The sequence below is a fragment of the Halictus rubicundus genome, chromosome 3 (assembly GCF_050948215.1).
Source record: "Halictus rubicundus isolate RS-2024b chromosome 3, iyHalRubi1_principal, whole genome shotgun sequence".
Taxonomy (NCBI): domain Eukaryota; kingdom Metazoa; phylum Arthropoda; class Insecta; order Hymenoptera; family Halictidae; genus Halictus; species Halictus rubicundus.
Genome location: NC_135151.1, coordinates 21,519,517 through 21,542,632, shown reverse-complemented (window position 1 = coordinate 21,542,632; position 23,116 = coordinate 21,519,517). Strand labels below are relative to the sequence as shown.

At 40.6% G+C, this 23,116-nt stretch overlaps 1 protein-coding gene across 2 annotated transcripts; it reads left to right on the top strand.

The window, feature by feature from the left end:
• Window positions 1-1,498: 1,498 nt before the first annotated feature.
• Window positions 1,499-22,412, top strand: LOC143352938 (proton channel OtopLc). Of its 2 annotated transcripts, XM_076785985.1 has the most exons (12): window positions 1,499-1,604; window positions 7,525-7,687; window positions 7,858-7,922; window positions 10,682-10,840; window positions 11,326-11,561; window positions 12,810-12,979; window positions 13,168-13,329; window positions 14,192-14,458; window positions 17,923-18,173; window positions 20,407-20,540; window positions 20,616-20,848; window positions 20,927-22,412. In XM_076785985.1, the coding sequence occupies exons 3-12, from the start codon at window positions 7,897-7,899 to the stop codon at window positions 21,215-21,217; spliced, it is 1,929 nt and encodes a 642-aa protein (XP_076642100.1). In that variant the 5' UTR covers window positions 1,499-1,604; window positions 7,525-7,687; window positions 7,858-7,896; the 3' UTR covers window positions 21,218-22,412. The 2 variants fall into 2 exon arrangements, with proteins under 2 accessions (XP_076642100.1, XP_076642102.1); XM_076785987.1 differs by having other exon boundaries at window positions 7,525-7,922.
• The last annotated feature ends 704 nt before the right edge of the window (window positions 22,413-23,116 follow it).

Below are 23,116 nucleotides of genomic sequence, written 5' to 3'. Positions count from 1 at the left end.
GCGGAATTATTCTCGTCAAGTTGAGCGTCTGTTGGGAATCGAATTTGCGCGTGCACCAATCCGCGCGGATCGGCGCGGCGCGCGGCGTGCAGCATGGCGTCGCGTTCGATCGGGTCGCATCGCGTTCGATCCTCTTTGCTTTCGTAGATTATTCACGAAAAGCAATCACGGAAAGGCAGCGGCGGCACTTGGGAGCGCAGGCGTCAATCGGCGCGGCGCGGCGCGGCGCGGCGCGGCGCGGCGCGTTCGAGTCGTTGACGTTTAATTGACAGACAGACCGTCATTAGCCGTTTACACGGGCCGATCAAAAGTGGCAAGGACAACGGCGTACCGATGCAAATCAGGATTTGTCGAATCGATCGTCGGCTGCACATCGGCACGATAATTAGGCCCAGGGTACTAACTATTATCGGCTGTGCCTGCAATTAGTGCCTTTTAGCGGGCTCGGTCTAAATTTTCGAACTGTTTCGGCAAACACATCGAGGCGTTCCGCGTGGATGACGATACAGGCTTCATTAACGGCTTATACTCCACTTAACTGGCTCGCGCGGATTATGCTACAGAAAATCATCCCATAAACTCCGCGTGCCCGCGCTCGCGAAAGTCCCGTAAAATTATGCCGCCCGACTTCATCGGCATTTATAAATACATATAGCGACGATGCCTACTCGACGAGGCGGCGGATTACATGTTTCCTGATCAACGCGGATTCTCCCCCTCCCTCCCCCCAATTTTGGATAATTTTATAATCGAGCGCGATCGCGGCTACGAACGTTCGACTGCTTTAACGGCGTGCGCGCGAAAACGTCGAGTTCCCCGTTGCGAGTATGCGTCATTTCTTGGTTCCATTATTCCTAAAACTGCGGCCAGAAATTACACTGCCTGGTAATCAAGCAATACAAATGCAAATACCGGGGGGGGCACGCCGCGCAGTTGCCGTTGCCGCTTCTGTCACGCATTTCGAAATATTCCGCATAAATAAACAATCGTCATCTACGAATTAGATCTATTTTAGAATATCGATCGGGTGAACACCCGGTTTTCGTCGAACCGTTCCTATTAATATTGTATACGGTCTTAACACACGCTCGATCGACGCGTATGCGTGCGTATCATGCGTGCGTAGAGGGGACAAGCGTTTTCCCCGTTCACAACTACCAGATTCCCGCCGTTTCTCGCAATTTCTCGCTAATTTCGTGACAACACCGACTGTTTGTCGTTGCACTTCCAGGACAAGGTACGTCGGCCGTGTTTTTCCCGTCAGATCAGTGCAAGTTGCGTCCGAATTCGTCGATCGTCGCGTCAGACCATCCTCCGAGACAGTTATTGAACCATTTTTCTTAATTCGCGAGTCCGGAAGATAGAAGATAAAAGATACGTTCTAGTTCGTCCGTATGATATTTTATTACTTTTTTGTTTTTTCGTTCTCTTTCTTTTCTTTTTTTTTTTTTTTTGTTTTGCACGTTCAATCGCGGTTTGTCGCCAGTGAAAAAGCTGCGCCAGATTCCGCGTTTCATCTGTGCGCCGGCTGTCCCCGATTCGTTAATCAAAGCGGCAATTCGAAAAGCTTGGAAACGACATCAACTAATTCGTCAACTCGAAAGGTAATAACGCGTCTATTCTATTATGCATATCGGTTGATTGTCGGTCATTGAGTTCGTGTCGCGTTTATTGCGAGCGAGAGAGAGCGAGAGAGAGAGAGAGAGAGAGAGAGAGAGAGAGACGCGAGCGTCGACCGTTGAACGTCGACAATTTTGTTAAAATTTTCCGCAGCACGGACAGTCAAATATATTCCGACCGTATTTTATTTCAGAGAATCCCCGGATATCGTTGCTCGCGGAAGGGAATTTTATGAAATAATAATTTCAATCCTCGCTCGCCCTCATTTTCTCAACTTAATTGCACCTTTGTTATCGAATCAATATAATGCGACACGAAATACTTAATGAACTGGATACATACTTAACCCTTCACTGACACCATGTTTGGTGAAGCTATCACTCACTAGGGCGTTTCTAAAATTCTGTAAAAATTTATTAAGACTAATTTAAGATTGAAAATTCGAAATAGTGAAAAAGAAATTAAAGATATTTCATATTTGCAATTGTCGCGCAATACAGTAGCGAAAATTAGTGTACAGAAATTTTGTCGGGGTCATGAATGATTCCAGGATATCATTGCAGGATCATTTTTTCAACTTAATTGCACCTTTGTTATCGAATCAATATAATGCGACACGAAATACTTAATAAACTGGATACATACTTAACCCTTCACTGACACCATGTTTGGTGAAGCTATCACTCACTAGGGCGTTTCTAAAATTCTGTAAAAATTTATTAAGGCTAATTTAAGATTGAAAATCCGAAATGGTAAAAAAGAAATTAAAGACATTTCATATTTGCAATTGTCGCGCAGTACAGTAGCGAAAATTAGTGTACAGAAATTTTGTCGGGGTCATGAAGGATTCCAGGATATCATTGCAGGATTAAATTTGCACACGGTTTTACTTAAAATAGCGCCTTTGTACGTTCAAGCGTAGGATTGTCTGCGTCATTTGCAAATGATAAAGCGAAAATAAATATGGTGTCCGGTTACCGGTAGAAATACAGTGAATTCTCGATATGTGTCAACAACGCGGGTTTTGACAATGACATGCATCGTGTAGGAGACATATCCGACCTGTGTTATGTTTGTCCGAGACCTCTAGCTTCTTGACGCCTCACGGAGTGTACCCCGCGGTAGTGGGGATAATTCCGCGACGTTTATCAGCCAAGCCTTGGCGACATATACAGGGTGTTTCACCTAACTCGAGCATCTGAAATATCTTATTTTTCATGAGAGAAGAAAATGTCAGAGGAAAACATTAGTTGCTTTAGAGAGGAAAATATTATAATAGGCAAAAAAAAATTGTTCAAGGTTATATTTTTTGAGATTTCAAGGTCATCGATGTTTTTTTAAATGGAACGATATATTTTTATTATCGCTATACGACAGCCGGATCAATATTGACCGTAGCCAATACAAAAGTTTCGGCATCTTCTCCAGTAGCATGCTTTGATCGTTTTCTGTTCAGTGATTTAATATTCCCTGTTTTACAAAACAATTGAACTATGCGATCATAACTTTGTCGAGAAGGATGATTTCTCTCAGTGTATTTTTCTGCGTACAGTTGAGATGCTTGTATCGGGTTACTTTTAGCCTCCCCATAAACTGAAATCATTTCTATCTTTTCTGCATCACTGTACACCATCGTTTCAGAGAAGTACCGTCATCTTTCACAGACGAATAAATGAATTTCTTAGACGCACTGATTAGAGTCACCGAAAGGAGAAGAATTTGTATCAGTGTTTACAATATATTGTAAGCGTGTTTACAATCATTAGTCAAGGTTCAAGAACATTTCTTGAAACCCTAGGGGGATCACGTCATCGACTATTTGCATCAAGTGCCCTACTTTTATGAATTTTTCCTACTCAAGGTCACGTGAAGGTCATGATATTACAGGTCGGTGGATTCGTCTTAACCTCAACCATCATATAACGATAATAAAAATATATAAGTCCATTTAAATAAACACCGATGACCTTAAAATCTCAAAAAATATAACCTTGAACTTTCTTAGCCCATCATAATATTTGCTTCTCTGAACCGACTAATGTTTCCCCGTGAAATTTTCTTCCATCATAAAAATCAAGCGAGATTATACAGATGCTCCAGTTAGGTGAAACACCCTGTACAGGGTGTCAAAAAATTATATGTCACGGCCACCATAGCTGGAAAAATTATAAGAAATGCAACATCATTTTTTAAGAAAACGGTTGAGACGCGACCCCATTGGTTTCTTTCACAAAGTTGATCGTTATGACCAGTAGAACACGATGAAACAAAAAAATTGTTGTTTTTTGACCTTGATTTTCAAGATCAAGGTCAATTTTGCGGGCAGTTTTTTATGTCAATTTCCACCAAATCGTAGGTGTAGAATCACGCTGTGGTGGCCGTGACATATAATTTTTTGACACCATGCACAGAGAAATCACTGTAATTCGTAAAATTTGTTAAGAAATGGACACATAATGGAGGGGCTCCTAGCAGAAGAGGAACCTTGACTGCGAGGATCTTGTCAAGAACGCTGTTCAAGTTCCCGAAGTAATAAGGCTTTCCGTGTCAGATTGTAGTGAATCGACAGCGTCCCTAATTACGCGTTAAACACTATTTAATTCTTGCAGTGAACCGGCGTTCCCACGGGGGGGGGGGACGAAAGTTCATAATTCCTCGCGTGCAGTCTAAGTGTAACGCGCGGAAACGAGCGTAGCGCACAAAAGACAGAGTCGTCGCTCGAGATTTCGTCGTGAGGACGGACGCATGAAAGCGTTTACCTTTCGCAAAGGCGTGCTGGAAGTGGCTTTTGTGTGATTCACGTCGCCGTGAACGGTCGCCGGTGTGCGTAACACAGTGATTGCATTACCACGCCTAACGCACGCCGCGGCGGAACGTTTTGCTCGACTGACGCGCCGATAGCGTCACACAGTTTACCGGGATTCGTTTAACGCGATTCAAACGAAAGTTGGCGAAGTTGGTCCGGTTAGGCGACAGCCGCTGTCGCGTTGCAATGTTGCCAGCTCAGTGTCAGGGAATCGCCGGCGATGAAGTTCAAATTTCACATGATCGGCTGCGGCACGCTCCGAAACTTTCGCTCGGCTTCAAACGGAACGATGACGTCGATGCCTCTGCGAAAATAAATTCATTCGTTCGAAAAATAATTTCACTCTTTCCCCCAGTCGCCTATCGGCAAGTGGAAAGTATTTATTTACAGCCGCGATTATCCGTACTGGTGTTGTCCGACTTCTTCATTGAGCCGTTTACGGACCACACGTGATTAGCTCAGTTTAAAACTGACGCGCAGAATGATTTATTGTTCCATTCTGTGAGGATACGGTACAGCACTGGAACTAAATTACTGTTTCAAAATCTTACTTCCAAACGGAGATTGTAGAGCTATGAAGAACTTATTAGAGATTTATTTATTATTAGAGATCTTCACCAGAATTTGTCAGATAGTAGGAATATTGGAAAATTGTTAGACTAAATTACTGTTTCATTTCCAAAATCTTATTTCCTAACGGAGATTGTAAAACTATTAGGAACTTATTAGAGATTTATTTATTATTGGAGATCTTGGCCAGAATTTGTCAGATAGTAGGAATATTGGAAAATTGTTAGACTAAATTACTGTTTCATTTCCAAAATCTTATTTCCTAACGGAGATTGTAAAACTATTAGGAACTTATTAGAGATTTATTTATTATTGGAGATCTTGGCCAGAATTTGTCAGATAGTAGGAATATTGGAAAATTGTTAGACTAAATTACTGTTTCATTTCCAAAATCTTATTTCCAAACGGAGATTGTAAAACTATTAAGAACTTATTAGAGATCTTGGCCAGAATTTGTCAGATAGTAGGAATATTGGAAAATTGTTAGACTAAATTACTGTTTCATTTCCAAAATCTTATTTCCAAACGGAGATTGTAAAACTATTAGGAACTTATTAGATTTATTTATTATTGGAGATCTTCACCAGAATTTGTCAGATAGTAGGAATATTGGAAAATTGTTAGACTACATTACTGTTTCATTTCCAAAATCTTATTTCCAAACGGAGATTGTAAAACTATTAAGAACTTATTAGAGATCTTGGCCAGAATTTGTCAGATAGTAGGAATATTGGGAAATTGTTAGACTAAATTACTGTTTCATTTCCAAAATCTTACTTCCAAACGGAGATTGTAAAACTGTTAAGAACTTATTAGAGATTTATTTATTATTGGAGATCTTGGCCAGAATTTGTCAGATAGTAGGAATATTGGAAAATTGTTAGACTAAATTACTGTTTCATTTCCAAAATCTTATTTCCAAACGGAGATTGTAAAACTATTAAGAACTTATTAGAGATCTTGGCCAGAATTTGTCAGATAGTAGGAATATTGGGAAATTGTTAGACTAAATTACTGTTTCATTTCCAAAATCTTATTTCCAAACGGAGATTGTAAAACTATTAGGAACTTATTAGATTTATTTATTATTGGAGATCTTCACCAGAATTTGTCAGATAGTAGGAATATTGGAAAATTGTTAGACTAAATTACTGTTTCATTTCCAAAATCTTACTTCCAAACGGAGATTGTAAAACTATTAAGAACTTATTAGAGATCTTGGCCAGAATTTGTCAGATAGTAGGAATATTGGAAAATTGTTAGACTAAATTACTGTTTCATTTCCAAAATCTTATTTCCAAACGGAGATTGTAAAACTATTAGGAACTTATTAGAGATTTATTTATAATTCGAGATCTTCGCCAGAATTTGTCAGATAGTAGGAATATTGGAAAATTGTTAGACTAAATTACTGTTTCATTTCCAAAATCTTATTTCCAAACGGAGATTGTAAAACTATTAGGAACTTATTAGAGATTTATTTATAATTCGAGATCTTCGCCAGAATTTGTCAGATAGTAGGAATATTGGAAAATTGTTAGACTAAATTACTGTTTCATTTCCAAAATCTTATTTCCAAACGGAGATTGTAAAACTATTAACAACTTATTAGAGAACTTCACCAGAATTTGTCAGATAGTAGGAATGTTGGAAAATGATTAGACTGTGGCCGGAGAAATTTTGTGTCACGGTATCTGGAATCGCAAAAGAATCTTGGACACTTCGAGCTGAATTCTCGAAAAATGAAACTTGTGAATTCCCGAAAATTGTGTCCCTTGAGCCTCCAGGATAGAGGACCCTTGGGACTGGAACGAGTTCGGGGTAACCTCGAGCACGACGAGATGATCTGACCACGTCGGCCACTAGCCTACCCTCTGGCCATATTTGCTCCCTTCCTTCGGCTACTTCAGCCAATTCCTGCAACTTTGGTAATATCTTGTGGAAATCTCTCCGAGGACCTCCGGATTCACATGGGACGGACCCCTCTTTGAGTTCCCCAGAGGCGGACACTATCTAAGACCTCTGGGTCGCCATGGGAAAGAGTCTCTTCAATATACATCTGAATTCCTCTGAAGGAATTTCTCCGAACTCTTCTGGACTCCCTTAAAGGAGATCCTTTCGAGGGCTTCTCGAGTCCTTTGAGAAGTATCCGAGAACTTCTGTGTTTTCCTAGGTCCTTTCGGGAATACCTAATCCTGCAAGGATATCTAGGATCCTTGAAGACTTTGTAAACCTGGCAGGACTTTTAACGATATACTAAATTATTGTAGAATTTTAGCAATTGTGCACGAATATAAATTGCAATCATTTAAAATGGTAGAGATATAAGAATATAGAAAAATGTGGAAATGACACAAGTGATGTAAAATCAATCTTGGACCAACGTAAAAATTCTTGCGTGATCACCGAGAAATTTGATGAGTATGTGCATCGCAATTAGGCGTAGTTAATTTGACGGCACAGATGATTACCGTTCCAACTCCGTCCGTGAACTCTCTGTCGTGCTTGAGAGAATCGTTTGCTTCTAGGTGTTTAAGCGTAACGGGTCGCCGCGAAGAAAGAAGTTGGCCAGCCTACTAAAAATTCAAAACGCGGGCGAATTTCCCTGGGAATAAATTTCCAAGTTTCTGCCGCGGAGAACAGCCAAGTAAATACAGCACGGCGAGCTCACTCAACCCCGGAACGAACTAGGTAAAGTTTGACGCATTGTCGGCGAATAAACCGAAACGATTGTTACGCAACGTTTGCTGGAAGAAAGGAAAAAGAACTTTTCCAAACCACGCGACGCGTCTTACGCGCATTTTGATGAACAAAGCTACTCGGGACGAACCGAGGACTGTCACGGTTGCTCTTTCTTCCAGGCCGTTACGTTCCTCTTCGAGAGACAACGAGAACAGACTATGATCAATAGTCAATCGAATGCGAGGTAAGTCAAAGTAATCGAGCGTACTGCGTCGTCTCGATATGCCTGTGAAAGAGAAGAGGTGTGCGTGATACTCGTGAAAATTTATCTCCTCACTTTCGCGGAGGATTCTTCGCGAGAACGAAATGGCACGTTGAACTTGAGAACGTGACACAGAATTAACCCTTTCCACTCGAAGCCATTTTAACTCCGAAACGAAACATTTCTCCCGACCTCGAATATTTCCCTTCTATATTTATTTTTTCATGCTATACACACGAAAGTGAAATATTTTGAATAATGATACAGGAATTTTTAGTGACGCCTTGCAGTCGCCATTCGAGTGCTAAGGGTTAAATATAGTGAGGAGCAAAATTCTACCAGTGGAAGCACATCCTTGGAAAATCATTATTTATCAGTTCGTTCAAACAGGATCACAAGAAATTCGAGGGATACACGATTTTGCATTAATTTGAACTTAAGAAACTAGTAAACTAAATACTTTGTTAAACTCAATGTAATAGAGTTAGAATATTCACTTCTAGAGATAGCATAAATGTAAAATCATGCGCATCTTGACATTTTTGGGACCCTGTCTTAATATACAGTGCTCACTCTACTGGGTGTTCATTTGAAAACATTCCAGCCAAATATCTCGAAATATCAGTTTAGTGTTTGGGTGGCGTTCTCAAGGTCATTTGAAGGTCAACTTTGTTTTTTCAAATGGAAACCTATATTTTTTATAGGTGTTCAATTATTCGAATTGAAGTAGTAGGATTCCCAGTAAACTGTCCTATAATTTCGATTTGATCAGCTTCTTTTATAAATTTTGGCTGGTTTCTTTTTAAATTTGTCACCGATCCAGTTTCCTTGAACTTTGCAACTAATTGTAACACGTACGTACGAGAAACGTGTGTATCAGGATGTCTCTCATTAAACGTAGCGGCGGTTCGACGAGCACACTCATCAGCTCCATAAATAAAAATTATTTCTACTCGTTCTTCCAAAGAATAGACCATTTTATTAATTGTACCAGGATATAGTATCTCTTATTACGATGATTCACACTTGACTAAATAGCACAATCTTATATTGAAAGACAGACAACATAAACAAGAACAGAGGACAATTTTGTGTTGAAACGGCACGTGCTAGTACAACTGGAAAACATAAACGATTTGCGTCAAAGAATTTTACACAATAATATGCCTCGCTCTACTTCTCTTTAACACTAGGTTTACGGGACGCGTCAAAATGACACGTTCTAATATCTTTAATTTACTCAACAAATTTATTTCTTTGGGTATATGTTATTTTTAAAATGGCTAAAAATTTAGATAGACACATTCTCGTTATTTTTTTATAAATCAATGTAAAATAGTCACTTTTAGTGTTCCGTAAACCTAGTGTTAAATATCTCCGAAACTAAAGCGCGTATAAAAAAAAGTACCCCACGAAAATTGCTGGTCTTTTTACGTACAATAAGATCCCATAATAAACAATATAGGTTTCCATTCGAAAAACCAAAGTTGACCTTCAAATGACCTTGAAAACGCCACCCAAACAAGAAACTGATACTGCCGCCCTATTTCCCCCTCTAAATCCTTGGACACGTGTCTGACACTTTTTTAATACCTTCCACACTTTTCGAAATATTCGGCTGGAAAGTTTTCCAAATGAACACTCTGTATATGTCGCCAACGCCTGCATGATAAATGTCGCGGTACTATCCCCACTACCGCGGTGTATACTCCGCGAGGTGCCTCTAGAGCTTCGCTGTCCTTTAAAGAATAAAGAATAGTATCTCCTAGCCGATATATGTCCCTAGACCCGTGTTTCGGACATATTAGGTTGGGGAAAAAGAAATCCATCATTTTTACGTGAACTTCAAGACTTTATTTAACATGTTTCGGATTGTCCGATTTGGGTCAAATATGCACCGTTTTGTTCCATAATTTGTTGCCATTTTAAAGGTAGCCTCATGAAGCCTCTCTCATAGAAGTCTTGGTCCCTATTGTCGAAAAACTCTAGTGATCAATTTTCACAATCTTCTCTTGATGCCAATTTCTTACCACTAAGGAAGTTTTGCAATGCAAGAAAAACGTGGTAATCCCTTGGTGCCAGGTCCGGACTATATGGTAGATGCATCAAAACTTCACAACCAAGCTCCCGGAGTTTCTGGCGAGTCACTATAGACACGTGTGGTGGCGTTGTCCTGATGGAATACAACACCTTTCCTGTTGGCCAATTCTGGCCGTTTCTGGTCAATCGGTATCTTCAAACGGTCCAGTTGTTGACAAAAAAAAAATACCTGAACGGAATCGACGAAACCAAAATTGCACATAATTGGCTGTTACAGTATCGGCACCATAAACACCATTCACAATCTCAGCCGTCTGGCTTGCATTTTCGCCTTTATCAAAGAAAACCTGTAAAATGTACCGAATTTTCTCTTTGTTGACTTCCATTTTGAACACCCTGTAACTCACAACTGAATGGACCAAACGAGAAACAGCAAATTGAATTTTTTTTCGTGCGAAATGTCACCTTTCCAACGAGCATAAATCTGAGATTGTTTGATCGATACTTTACGGGATATCGATCATTACAGCCGTCTACCGGAAAAAATAATGGATTTCTTTTTCCCCAGCCTAATATATCGAGTAAACGCGGTATAGGTAAATAATGATTTCCCAAACGTAGTGCCAGAGTTTTCACACGTATCGAGACCTCGTCGATGTGATCGACATTGTAGATTGAATCTCGATCGAATGATGTTCAAGTTCCGAGTTGAAGAATCGCGACGCAATGCGAACGATAACGCTGCTGCCGGAGGTCGATGGGAGAGATTACTTCGCATCGGCCCGAGGAAGAACGTCTCACGTCCGGCGACAAAGCATGTCCCTGACTGCCGTGATCAACCACCGAAGAGGCCTTCTCGGGTAATATACTGGCGAAAATTTCTAATTTTCTGCCGGCACTCTCCATTTGTTTTCCGGGCGAAAAACATCGGGAATCGTCGCCAGTGTTTTTAATAACCCGGCGACACGGCGCTAAAATTCGATAGGTTTCATGCGTGCTTCGGCCATAAAACGCGGACGCACTTCGACGCGGAGAGCGTATAATTTTACGATCATTGAATCCGGCTCGCGGAACGGAATATTTTCGATCGGACGGTTCAACGATTCGATTCGATTCGATTCGATTCGATTCGATTCGTATCGGCCAGTGTACCGATGTGAAAAACGGTTCGCGACGTCGCGGCTGTAATACCATCGGCGCTAAATAAATGCAATATAAAAAAATGGTAAAAAATTAAATGCAATGTAAAAAGAAAAAATACGACGAAGCAACATCAGAATTAGGAGTGATCGAAACAAACTCGAACTACATAAGATGCGTCGTCCGTGCTCGTTCCTGTCGACAGAGCGTTGATTTCAGGTATAGGCAGCAACATGTCCCTGCCGTCGTGTATACCGCAGGACCAAGAATTCTTGACGGGTCAACAACCGCCCGGATCCAAAGCGCAAACGCTCGTGTTGAACAACCAGAGCCACCTGGAGAAAAGCGACATCGATCCGCAGAAACAGCGACCGAATTTCTTGCCGCTGTCGCCCGTTAACGCCGCATGCGTCCCCGTGAACGCTCTCGAGGCCACGAAAGGTAAACGGTCCCATATTTCTCGGCAATGAACACCGCGAAACCGGCGGAACGCGACCGCCGATCAAACTGCGGAACAGCTGCTTAGGGGATAATGGACCAATGGCGGTCACTTAAGCAATAACGATAATAAAACGAAAATGTGCGCTGAAATGTTTAGTCGCGTTTAGATCAACGTTATATTCACGGATTATATCTTCTCATCTCCGAAACGAGCTCGAGAACTTCCGTTCGTATAAAACGAGAAAATCCAAAAACAGGTGTCTCATATTTTTATTCATAGATCACGGGCTTGTATAAAAATCGAGTATTAGTAAGGGAAATTGCGAAAACTTGTAAAAAGAAGTTCGAACTTTTAAGATACTGTTTAACACTAGGTTTACGGGACCCGTCAAAATGACGGGTTCTAATATTTTTTATTTACGATTACTGAGATTGTGAAGATTCATCTACGTGGAATTACTCGACAAACTTATTTCCTTAGGTATGTATTAATTAAAAAATGGCTGAAAACTTGGATAGACACGTTCTTCTTATTTTTATAAAGGAATGTAAAATACTCGGTTTTAATGCTCCGTAAACCTAGTGTTAAACAAACAGTGATATTCGAAATCTGTTTCCGCAGATTTGTTCCTTATAAGAGGACCACAGGACTTTGCCATTTACGCCATTCCTCTAGGTCTAATAGTCCCCAAGATATTCGATGAAGTACGTTTTTCACCCCCAACTTTGAGGGCTCTTTTCACCCCTTCAGTGTTTTTCTAGGAACTACAAAAAGTTTTATTAAAATATGCGACTTGGATATGCTCCCTCGTAAGCGAGACTTATAACTAGACAATTTATTTTGACAAAAATGAGTGAGTGCAATTCGAAGCAGTGAGAATATTAGAAGAATCTAAAGATACTTTTATATTATTTTCGAGCTATTAAAAATACTGAGAAAGGAAATAAATTTCTATTTCACTCGAGTTTGTTGAAAATTCCGAAGAAAATTTTTATTTTGTCTACTTGTAACGTCTGAACTTCTCCACAAGGCTTAAAATTGTGTTCTCTAAAAAGACATTTTCTACTGGGAAAATATCAACGGGCTAAATTCACTTATCTTGTTAAAACAATCTACCGGATGTCCTCTGGGACAAATTGTAGAGTTTGAGGGAGTTAATAATAACTTGTAACGTGTCCAAAAATCCTCGAAATCGGAGCGCAGGCAGCTGTTGCGCACTTTCACCGAACCATCGCTTTCGTCGACAGCTAAACAGCAAATGATGGACCAACGACCGAAGCCCACGAAGTGGAGAAAATGCCACTCGGAAATGGTATCGATCATGAGCACTCTTTACGCGAAATTGCTGATCGTCATCGGAGTCGCGGTGCCAGTCACAGCCAGCGTGACCGAAAGGGTCCCGCCGTATATGAATCAGGTGACCCGAGCTTCTCGCTCTCACAATTTCGATCCGTGACTCGTTAGATAGAAAGAAAAACCGGGACGAGCATTTTGTTTTTTCTTTTTTTTTTCTCTCGAACAACGTGCTTCGCGTACGAGCAACTCTTCCGGCTGGTTGTAATTCCACTCGCACGCATCGAACAACACGACAATTCGTTTTTACAGGGATTTTACCTGTACCTGTATTTGGTCAGCGTCGCTTTCGTTGTAGCGATGTACGTCATCGTGTTGAGGGACAAAGCCGTGAGGAATCTGACGCAGAAGAACGCGAAGAAACAGCAGACCTTCACGTTCGACGAGAGAGGAGAAACGGAGAATGCCGGACAGGTAATCTTTTCGAATAGTATCGTATGATAAACTAATTTTGTCTATGTCCAAAATAATTTTAAAACTGGCATTTCGTTTCAAATTGATATGTTCAGATCGCGAATATTTTATTCAAGCGATCGAAGCGAAGAGGATACAAGCACAGTCTTTTCTCGGTATATGTCACAAATATCTAGCCGATAAAAGTCATTATTTTTTCATGGGACCTTCACCAATATATTTGTCGAATTTTTCCGATTAAAACGAAACCAAACACGATATAATTCGGATCATGTTTACACTAATTTTTCACCAATTTTTTACAACAATGTAATATAATTGTAATGGGAAGGAACGTTCGTCGTTCATTGCACAAGTGAATATCATCAGTACTATATCGTGTTTAGTGTCATTTTAATCTGAAAAATTCCACAAATATCTCGGTGAAAGTCTCATAAAAAAATAATAAAAAATAAAGAAGCTTCGTAATTGAATTAGTAGTGGTTCACACCGATAGACCCGACCCGTATTATACTGTCCTCTTCTACGTGCAGTATATCAAAGAATAGTATCTCCTAGCCGATACATGTCCCTGGGTAGGCCCGCGTTGTGGACATGTATCGTGTAGACGTGAAATAAAAGATAGCTTTCAATGCTAAATTACTATTAGCTATTTCACAGTGATTTTCAAACACTGTTGAGAATGTGAAGATAAATTTTGATGACAAGGGATATTAAGTTCGATCATTTTTTGCTAACTGTCCACGTTTCAGGGGTACTTCGAATATTTCGCATTGGTCGTGCGGATCAATGGTTTAGGGTTCTCTAGTTAGCGGGAAATATGCAAGAATACGATACGTAGAATGAAATCTTTGTTTCTCAGACGCAACAGTACGGCAGCTTTTGTCTCAGACTCGGCGCAGTGGGATTTGGCGCCGGCTCGCTGGTATTTACTGGATTGCAAATTGGGGCGGAAATAGCTTCCGGCCCGTTTAGGGCGATTACACCGGGAGCCAGGCTGCTGTTGGTCACAGCTCAGATGCACTTCATATTTCTGAACAGCAAGAGCCTTAAGCTCTCGAAGCACACCGCCCTCGCGAAATTGGGCCTGATGCACATGATCGCTACCAACCTCTGCGAGTGGTTGCAGGTAACACTTTAATTCCATAATACTCTAAACATTCGAATTTTCATCCTTCCACTCTTGACTTGAATTTTTCAAGTTTAATTTTGGTCGAGTCGTATAATTTCTTATACCACTCTGAATGCACTGCAGACTTCATACATTTATGACAAAAATGAGTTAGGTCAAATTCAAAAATCGCTGAAGACGTTAAGAAAAATTTAGCCCTCATTCAAATGACCGGTTTCGGATTCATTTTAAAATTATTGAAATTATATAGATGCTTTCACAAAAAATTATTTCAGCATAATTAGACTGCGGATCTTTATGCAAAATAAAAACTTTTTATCTGAATTGGAACAAACTGGGGTGAAATAAAAATTTTATTTCTTTTTGATTATGAAACTTTTTTGATATTGAAAATGATATAACAGAATCTATAAATTCTTCTAATGTTGTCACTGTTCTAAGTTGCACCTACTAATTTTTGTCACAAATGCATAAAATCCGCAGTCTAATGATAACAAATACCGCGCAGAATTTAAATAAACTCAATCCTGTAATTTTTAGAAATATGTACTATTTACAAATAGGACAGAAAAAAAACAGGGACAAATAGGGATTACAAACAGGGATACACAAATAGGGATTTATATGTACTATTTTAAATACGTATAGTGTTAAGAATGTTGCTACACTATTTTCGACTTATTCGAGTGATTAAAAGAAAAAATACAGTTGCTACACTATTTTCGACTTATTCGAGTGATTAAAAGAAAAAATACAGTTGCTACACTATTTTCGACTTATTCGAGTGATTAAAAGAAAAAATACAGTTGCTACACTATTTTCGACTTATTCGAGTGATTAGAAGAAAAAATACAGTTTCATTTCATTCCCATGTCTTACAATAACGATCAATTCTTTTCTTACTGAATATAGGAGTTCAGAATAATTAAAATGACCGCATCTGCTTAGGTCCCCTCTCGTCAACAATCCAATAATTTTCATATATTGTTTAGCCAAGTATCACTTTCATTTGCTTTGCCTTATTCTAGCGCTCTAAATCATTTCCACAAAGTTGGATACAGGTTTATGTCACTTTCTCAAGACTTCAAGAAAAACACTTAAATGCTATTTTATTAATATTCACGTTTCGTGGTTGTTAGCTTTCTATAGAGTATCTAATTGAATTGAGTGCTATAACAGGATTTTAAGTCACTTGAATCTGCAAACACCCTTTTAGAGACGATATCGGTATCAAAATATTGCGCTATGAATATTAATGCAGCATTAAGAAACGACAGCTGAAACGTGCGAATGAATTGTACATCAACCTTCGGATACTGAATGTCTCTAGTCTCGACAGTACGAATCGAATGTAAGATTAATTAATATTTCGTTCGAGGTAATTATAAAATTCGAACAGCGGCGCACACAAGTCCGGGTAGAAGAGTATTCGCATAAATATTGTATTATACGAAGAGTGTATTATCCTGTGCGCACAGTACTCAGTATAAAGTGGCTTCAAGTGGAAGATGGAAAACACGCTTGTTTCTGGTAACGAGATATCCACTCGTTCAATTTAAATTCCTATTGATAGGATAGGGTTTAAATAATTTATACGTTTGTCCTGTAAACCGTCACATCTGGACGATTTATCAGAGCTAATTTAATTTGCTATTAAACATTTCAACAACGTTGGTAGCCGTGCGTATACTTTGCATAGCATTTATAAAGTTATGACAAACAGACTATATCAAATTCATTTACGAAACTCTTAGCTATCTGCGAAACATGATCTCACAATATAATAACAACAGCGAACGGAAGCTCCACTTTTTAATTGAATTTCAGCTTTTACAAAAAAAAAAAAAAATCATTTAAATCAACCTTACTACGAAAAATGTTCCTCTGATTTTTATTTAAAACTGGAAGGACCTGTCGATTGTACCTTCCGATACATTTCAAATGGAAAATGACACATGGACAAAGGAGAATTGGCACTCCCTTTTTATATCAGTCAATGATTCAGTAGATTTGGAAATGGCGCGAACCATCTTTCATTCGTTTCGAGGAGACAGCTTTGTCGATCAATCGGAATGCCTTTTTTCAATCGCGATTACGTCTTTTAATAATGTAGTCTGCAATTGCACTTTTGGAGAGATCAATTTTTTTGCACAATGTAGACGTTGCCTTTACTTTGTACACGAAGAACATTAATCATCGCTTTCTCTCTGTCAGGAAGTTTTATCCTCGTGGCATTTTTCTTCCTAAGCGACACAAATAACACATACAAAATATGCGACACAAAAATAAAACAATAAACAATCATATTCCTGGTACAGTCACAGAAACATTCGAGGGTCGTTTATTAGCCCTCAAGCCGGACCGGGGCAATTGAGGGGAGTACGGTTACCCTCTCTCCTCCGGATTAGTCACGTGACATTGTGACGCATGCGCGACAGAGACGGAACGCGTCACGTGACCACGCCGACGGAAAGTGGGGGAAAAGCGTCGTAGAAGGGGTAAGGTAGAGTGGGAGACGAGTCTTAATCTGATGACACTGAGTAGCGGTGGGGATAACCTTGAGCGACCGTCGATACGTATCCGTGTAATTTCCGCGTGGGTCAGAAATGACTCCGGCATAGGCCTAAATCTCGCAGGAATCTTTAGAGAACTAGACTACGTATCGAAGTCTTAAATAGTTAGAAAAATTAATAATATGCGCTGATCTTTTGGTATCTGCATATTTAAATTAGACGAAATTCGAATGGTATACTCTATTTAATTAACGTTTGGTTACTTGGATCATTTTTTTCGATACAGGTATTTTGGATAACTTATTTAGGACAACACCGATTTAGAACTTGAACGCTTTCGACAGATGGCTCTCTACATAATTATTAGGTCGTAGTATACGACTGACGAATGCAATCAAGTTGAAATTTATTATACAATACATCAACCCTAATACTGCTTCTATACAGCCGCCTACCGGTTAGAGACACGCCTCCCTCGAAACAAAAGTGAGAGGGTGCTGTAATTTGCTTATCGACTGACCCCCTCGTACATCGTAAAATCAGAGAATGCTTGGAAACATCGAAAAGCAGAGGCGAGACCAGAGTGGGGACGAGTAGAAAATATAAATTCACTGGTGGACGACGCGTGGCGCATATTGATTCGTAGTATTTAGCATTCGCGAAACGGGCTGTTCGTTCGTGCATTTGTGGATACGTATCACACGGTGAAATAATTCCGGCATCACAAGGGGATATTGAACTTATGGTGGAGCGCGTCGCGGAAACGCGGCAAATATTAACAATCATTCCCCGGGCCGACAGCTCTTGTCGACATCGCGCTGCATACACGCGCGTACATACACAAGACTACGTAAATTTTTCACACGGCCACTCATCCATTCCGTTTGTCTTGTCTTTTGCCTCTCGCCACCGCCACCACCACCATCACCACTACCACCACCACCGAAGGCGCTTGTCGAGGAGACGCAACACGAAATCGAACAACTGGGCCATACGCACGACGGCGAGGACGGGATCCTGAAGTCTTTGCTGCGAGACGCCAGCCCCTTCCTTTTTCCATGCACAATTGAATTCAGTTTAATTTGCGCAGTGATACTGTTCGAGATGTGGAAGAGGGTGGACGAAAAGACGGACGCAAAGGGCGAAAGCTCGACGAGATCTTCGTATCATCTTAGCATAGATTGCAGCAGCTCTCACAGGTCAGACAGGAATTTAATTAAATCAATAAGACGCCCCCCACCCCCCCCGGTCATTTGTTCATGCGATACCGTTACCGTTCGGATTTTAAGTCACTCTTTCGTGCCGTCCTATCCAAGCTTTAAGGTCGTCGCCCTTAAGCGGAACCGCAAAATTGTGCCTTTTTTCTAGACATTTTACGTCTTAAATAAGTAAGTAATCAATTAAAAATGCATACCACCGTGTTTTTACATGTTTTTGCTACGTCTATACAGAGCCTTTTTTTCGATACGAACACTAAATCTCTCGAATTTAAGAGAAGAATCTCTCAGCGGCAGCCATCTTGTGACGTCATACTTGCTTCAGAAAGCGAATTTTCTGCCGAATATTGCAAATTACTCCAGGGTGAGGTGGAAATTCGCAATTTGGGCTCCAGGCAAACTTAGATTGGACTTTTAGGAAACACAAGTGACCAGTTTTAAACTGCTCATTGCAATATTGAAGCATCAATTTGTCAAGATTTTGACACTTGCATACGTATGTGGATTTCAAACCATGCCGGCCCCCTTAAGGCCAGGATCACACGAGCGCACAGTGTCGCGAATGGCCATTCTAGGTGGAAAAAAATCATAGATTGTTTCATGCTTCTTCAAAACCGATTGAAATTTTCTGTTAGGTCATGAGATGAGATTCAACATATGTGGAACCTTTAAAAATAATATTTATATTGAAAAATATTATACGGTTCGCAGTTTTCACGTATTGATTTCGACACTTATATCGCTATTAAAGGAATTATTATGGGTATAATTAGGCTCAGTAAACATTCCGAAAGAAGAATATCCACCTAAAATGGCCATTCGCGACACTGTGGAGCGTTGGTTTTGTTCTGCGTAACTTTCTCCAATCGGTACACGGTGTACAACAAGATGGCCGATGTAGAACCGTCTATTTTCGTTTATAGTTTATGAAAAATGAGAAAGAAAAAATCAAGAAAGCATTGGGTACACCCTATAAACAGATCAGAATATTAGAAGGTACATTTTACGCGCTCAGACGAGGACCAATTTTTCAATTATTTTGACATGGCGCGGACATCGTTCGATGAACTATTTGAGAAATTACCATAGTTCCATATGTCATTTTTTAATAGCTTTAATTCGATTGTAAAGAACGAATATGATCTAATTATCGCTGTCAATGTTAATCATGTTAACAGCCAAGGGTAGTCACGTGACTTAAGATCGGACTTGGTCTTGATCCGACGGGTCTCAAGTCTGTGACTAAACTTGTCACATTTAAGAAACGTGCTTCAAGTTTTTGGCTTTATTTCGCAGAGAATCAAGACCAAAATATAGCTCAATTCGTAGCTGGAGATATTTTCTAGCAATGGCATAAAAATGCTTGAATGGACCTTCCTCTTTCGAACGAGCCCTTTCCCAGCGAAAAATATTCTCATACAAGGACGAAAAGTTGAGGCGCGTGAAACCATTTTTCGCCGATTTTTGTCGGTAACGTGGTCACTCTACCTTATCGCGAATCTACGGAGTCTTGGCCATAGATTTATGGGACCCGTCAGAATTACGGATTCTAATGTTTTTAACTTACGAATATTGAGTTTGTAGAGATGCATCCATGAGGAATTATTTAGCAAATTGATTTCCTTGGGTACATTCATTTTGGATAGGTAATACATTCGTGTTATTTTTATAAATGTAAAATAGTCATTTTTAGTGCTCCGTGAACCTAGTGTTAATAGGCTTTTCCCAGCGAAAAATATTCTCATATAAGGACGAAAACTTGAGGCGCGTGAAACCATTTTTCGCCGATTTTTGTCGGTAACGTAGTCACTCTACCTTATCGCGAATCTACGGAGTCTTGGCCATAGATTTATGGGACCCGTCAGAATTACGGATTCTAATGTTTTTAACTTACGAATATTGAGTTTGTAGAGATGCATCCATGAGGAATTATTTAGCAAATTGATTTCCTTGGGTACATTCATTTTGGATAGGTAATACATTCGTGTTATTTTTATAAATGTAAAATAGTCATTTTTAGTGCTCCGTGAACCTAGTGTTAGTAGGCTTTTCCCAGCGAAAAATATTCTCATATAAGGACGAAAAGTTGAGGCACGTGAAACCATTTTTCACCTATTTTTGTCGGTAACGTGGTCACTCTACCTTATCGCGGACTACTAGTTTAGAAATAATTTCTCTTCTAAATGATTTTGAATTGATCGAAACTGGTTTCCAGAGGTTTGTTCGGCGGGATATTGGTGGTCGCAGCGACGATATTAAGTCTGATTATGTTCTTCGTCCTGAAGGAGGCCAAGATGAAAATAGCTATCGTGCAGGTCACTGCATTGGATGCCACTATATTAGCGTTAGGTACAGAGTACATATCCGTCGAGCAGCATATATACTCTGTTAAACAAAGCGTCCGTTAACGTGGAAAGTTTACAGGTATGCTCGCCTCGATCGCCGGAACAGTGAAGCTGCAGGAGCTCCAGCAAAAAATAATCAAACCGTCGGAGCTGGACACGACGCTATTGGCAGCGGCGCAGGCCGGCGTCTATCTGCACTGTCTTTTCGGCGTGGTCGGTGATATATTAACGATGGGCCCGACTTGGGTGCTCTCGTTGATCACGGATTTATTGGCGTTGATGCAGAGCACCAGCCAAACTTTGCTCATTAAAGTAAGCGGCCGGATCGATCCGCTTTAGCCGGAGCTAATCATTTTCCTCGAGTAGCTTCAATTTCGCGTAATTTTCTAGATCGCGTGGGGAAGGCGTTGCTCGAGAAACGACAAACCCGGCAAGGAGCTGATCACCTTCCTCATAGTCGTCAACATCGCGCTCTGGACGGTGAACACGCTCGAGAAATCCCGCGCCGGTGTTCGTCCCGATCATTTGCAGTTCTTCGGCGTGTGGGCGTGGACGATCATCACCCACGTGTCAATGCCGCTGGCGATATTCTACAGATTCCACTCGGCCATTTGCCTGTTCGAAATATGGAAAACTTGTTACAAATGTCGGTCGACCAGCGTCGTGCAAACGCCGTTCTGAAACGGTGCAACGGACAAATTTGTTTCGGCCCGTGTAACTCGCGAATACACGTACGCAGAGAAGTTAGGCGAGCAACGGAGTGTCTTTTAACAACCCGCCACGGCAGCGCCGCCGTTGCATAAGGATGGCGGGGCGGATGGCAAAATTTGAGCAAGCGCCGCCAAACTACATTACCGTTCGGCCATCCCTTTAATTACCGAGCTATTAAAAGGGCGGGGGAGAGGGAAAGAAGGAAGAAGAAAGAGAAGAAAGCGACCGAGCTTTCGCAAATAACAACGTTACCGGGGCCTCATGGGGTGGGGGAGAGGGGAGGGGAGGAGGTAAACTTCGGCACGCTGTTTCCCGGCTAGCAACCGCACCGGGAACTTCTAAACTAGCGGGTACCAGACAAAGGGTAAAAGGGGCACTTCAAAGCTCCAGGAGACGAACGGATGCGACGGCACGGCCGTTGCCGAATCGATAGGGACGGATGCCTACTTTTATCGATGTTGCACGGGGAAAAGACATGGTAACGGTGATGGTCGACCTCGACAGTTTGATACGGTTTACGGTAAACACATTTCGGTAGCAATCACATCACGGGGCAAGCAAGCCTCGCTGCAGCGAGAAGTAGGTGATGCTTTGGTGGTCGGAGGAAGCGAGCGAGCGGTCGGTGAAGAGGCTCTTAGCCAACCCTTTGTTGCTCCTGCCACCACTATTGCTTCTCCCAATCCCCTCCCCCCTGCCCCTCCGCCATCGTGAACCCCTCTGTACGGAGTGGAGGCTCTACTCTTGACCAAAGGCCTCTGATTTACTTAGCCTATCAAGTGCTCTTGGACTCGTCCACCAAGAATAGCGCATATACCGCCCCGATTGTGTACGTCGTGTACCGAAATTTCGAACTTAATGCTCCACTTACTGTCCTCCCACCTTCCACGAGTCCGTGATTCCGAGACTCGATTGCGGGACACCGTGTAAATAAATTTCCACCGACCCGGGATTAGGGGATCGGCGGAGATACGTTTACTCGATTTATTCCTTGGTATTACTAGAGTACCGATTTTTAGGCGAAATAAAGGTTGTACGGAGTAATTTGGAGGTACTGGAGCCACTGTGACATTTACTTCTAGTTTTAATATTTTTAACCCTCTGCACTCGAGTGGTGATTCTGAAGCACCACTAGAAATTATTGTGCCATTATTTCAAAGAAATTTAAAAAAAATATTACAAAATTTGTATTGAATAGAGTATTAAACGTTTGAATATTATATGTGGTAATCGGATCAGTTTCGTATGAACGAAATGATAATATTCTAATACGGGAGAGAAATCTAGTTCTGGAATGAAAATAGCGCCGAGTGCTAAGGGCGAACTAGTAGGAAATAATGTTGGGCGTTTGCAACAGTTTTTAGCCTTTGTCTTATTCCTTTCAGTTATACGCGATATATAGATTACCGCTCAAAAGTATCCGGACACTTGCGAAATATGTATTAGCATTGCATAAAGGTTATTTCAGTGGCTGAAATAGTGACTAAAATCGATTTTCATTCGTTTCTTATGAAATATCTAACGTTCTAAATTAAAAATTACGTATGTGGAACTTGCCAATACTACACTAAAATTAAATACGAGTTCATCGACGATATTTTTGAGCGGTAGTGTACGAGGTATAAAGGTAGCAAACAAACGGTTGCACAAAAAGGCAGGAGATTATAACAATTATAAGTCATTATTAGACTGTGGATTTTATGCATTTACGGCAAAAATTAGTAGGTGTGATTTTAAATAGCAAAAATTTAAACACACTGTTATGTTATTTTCAATTTGCTAAACATAATAAGAAAGAAAATTATTTCACTTCAGTTCGTTGCAATTCTGGTAAAACAATTTTATTTTGCATAAAGATTCGCAGTCTAGTCA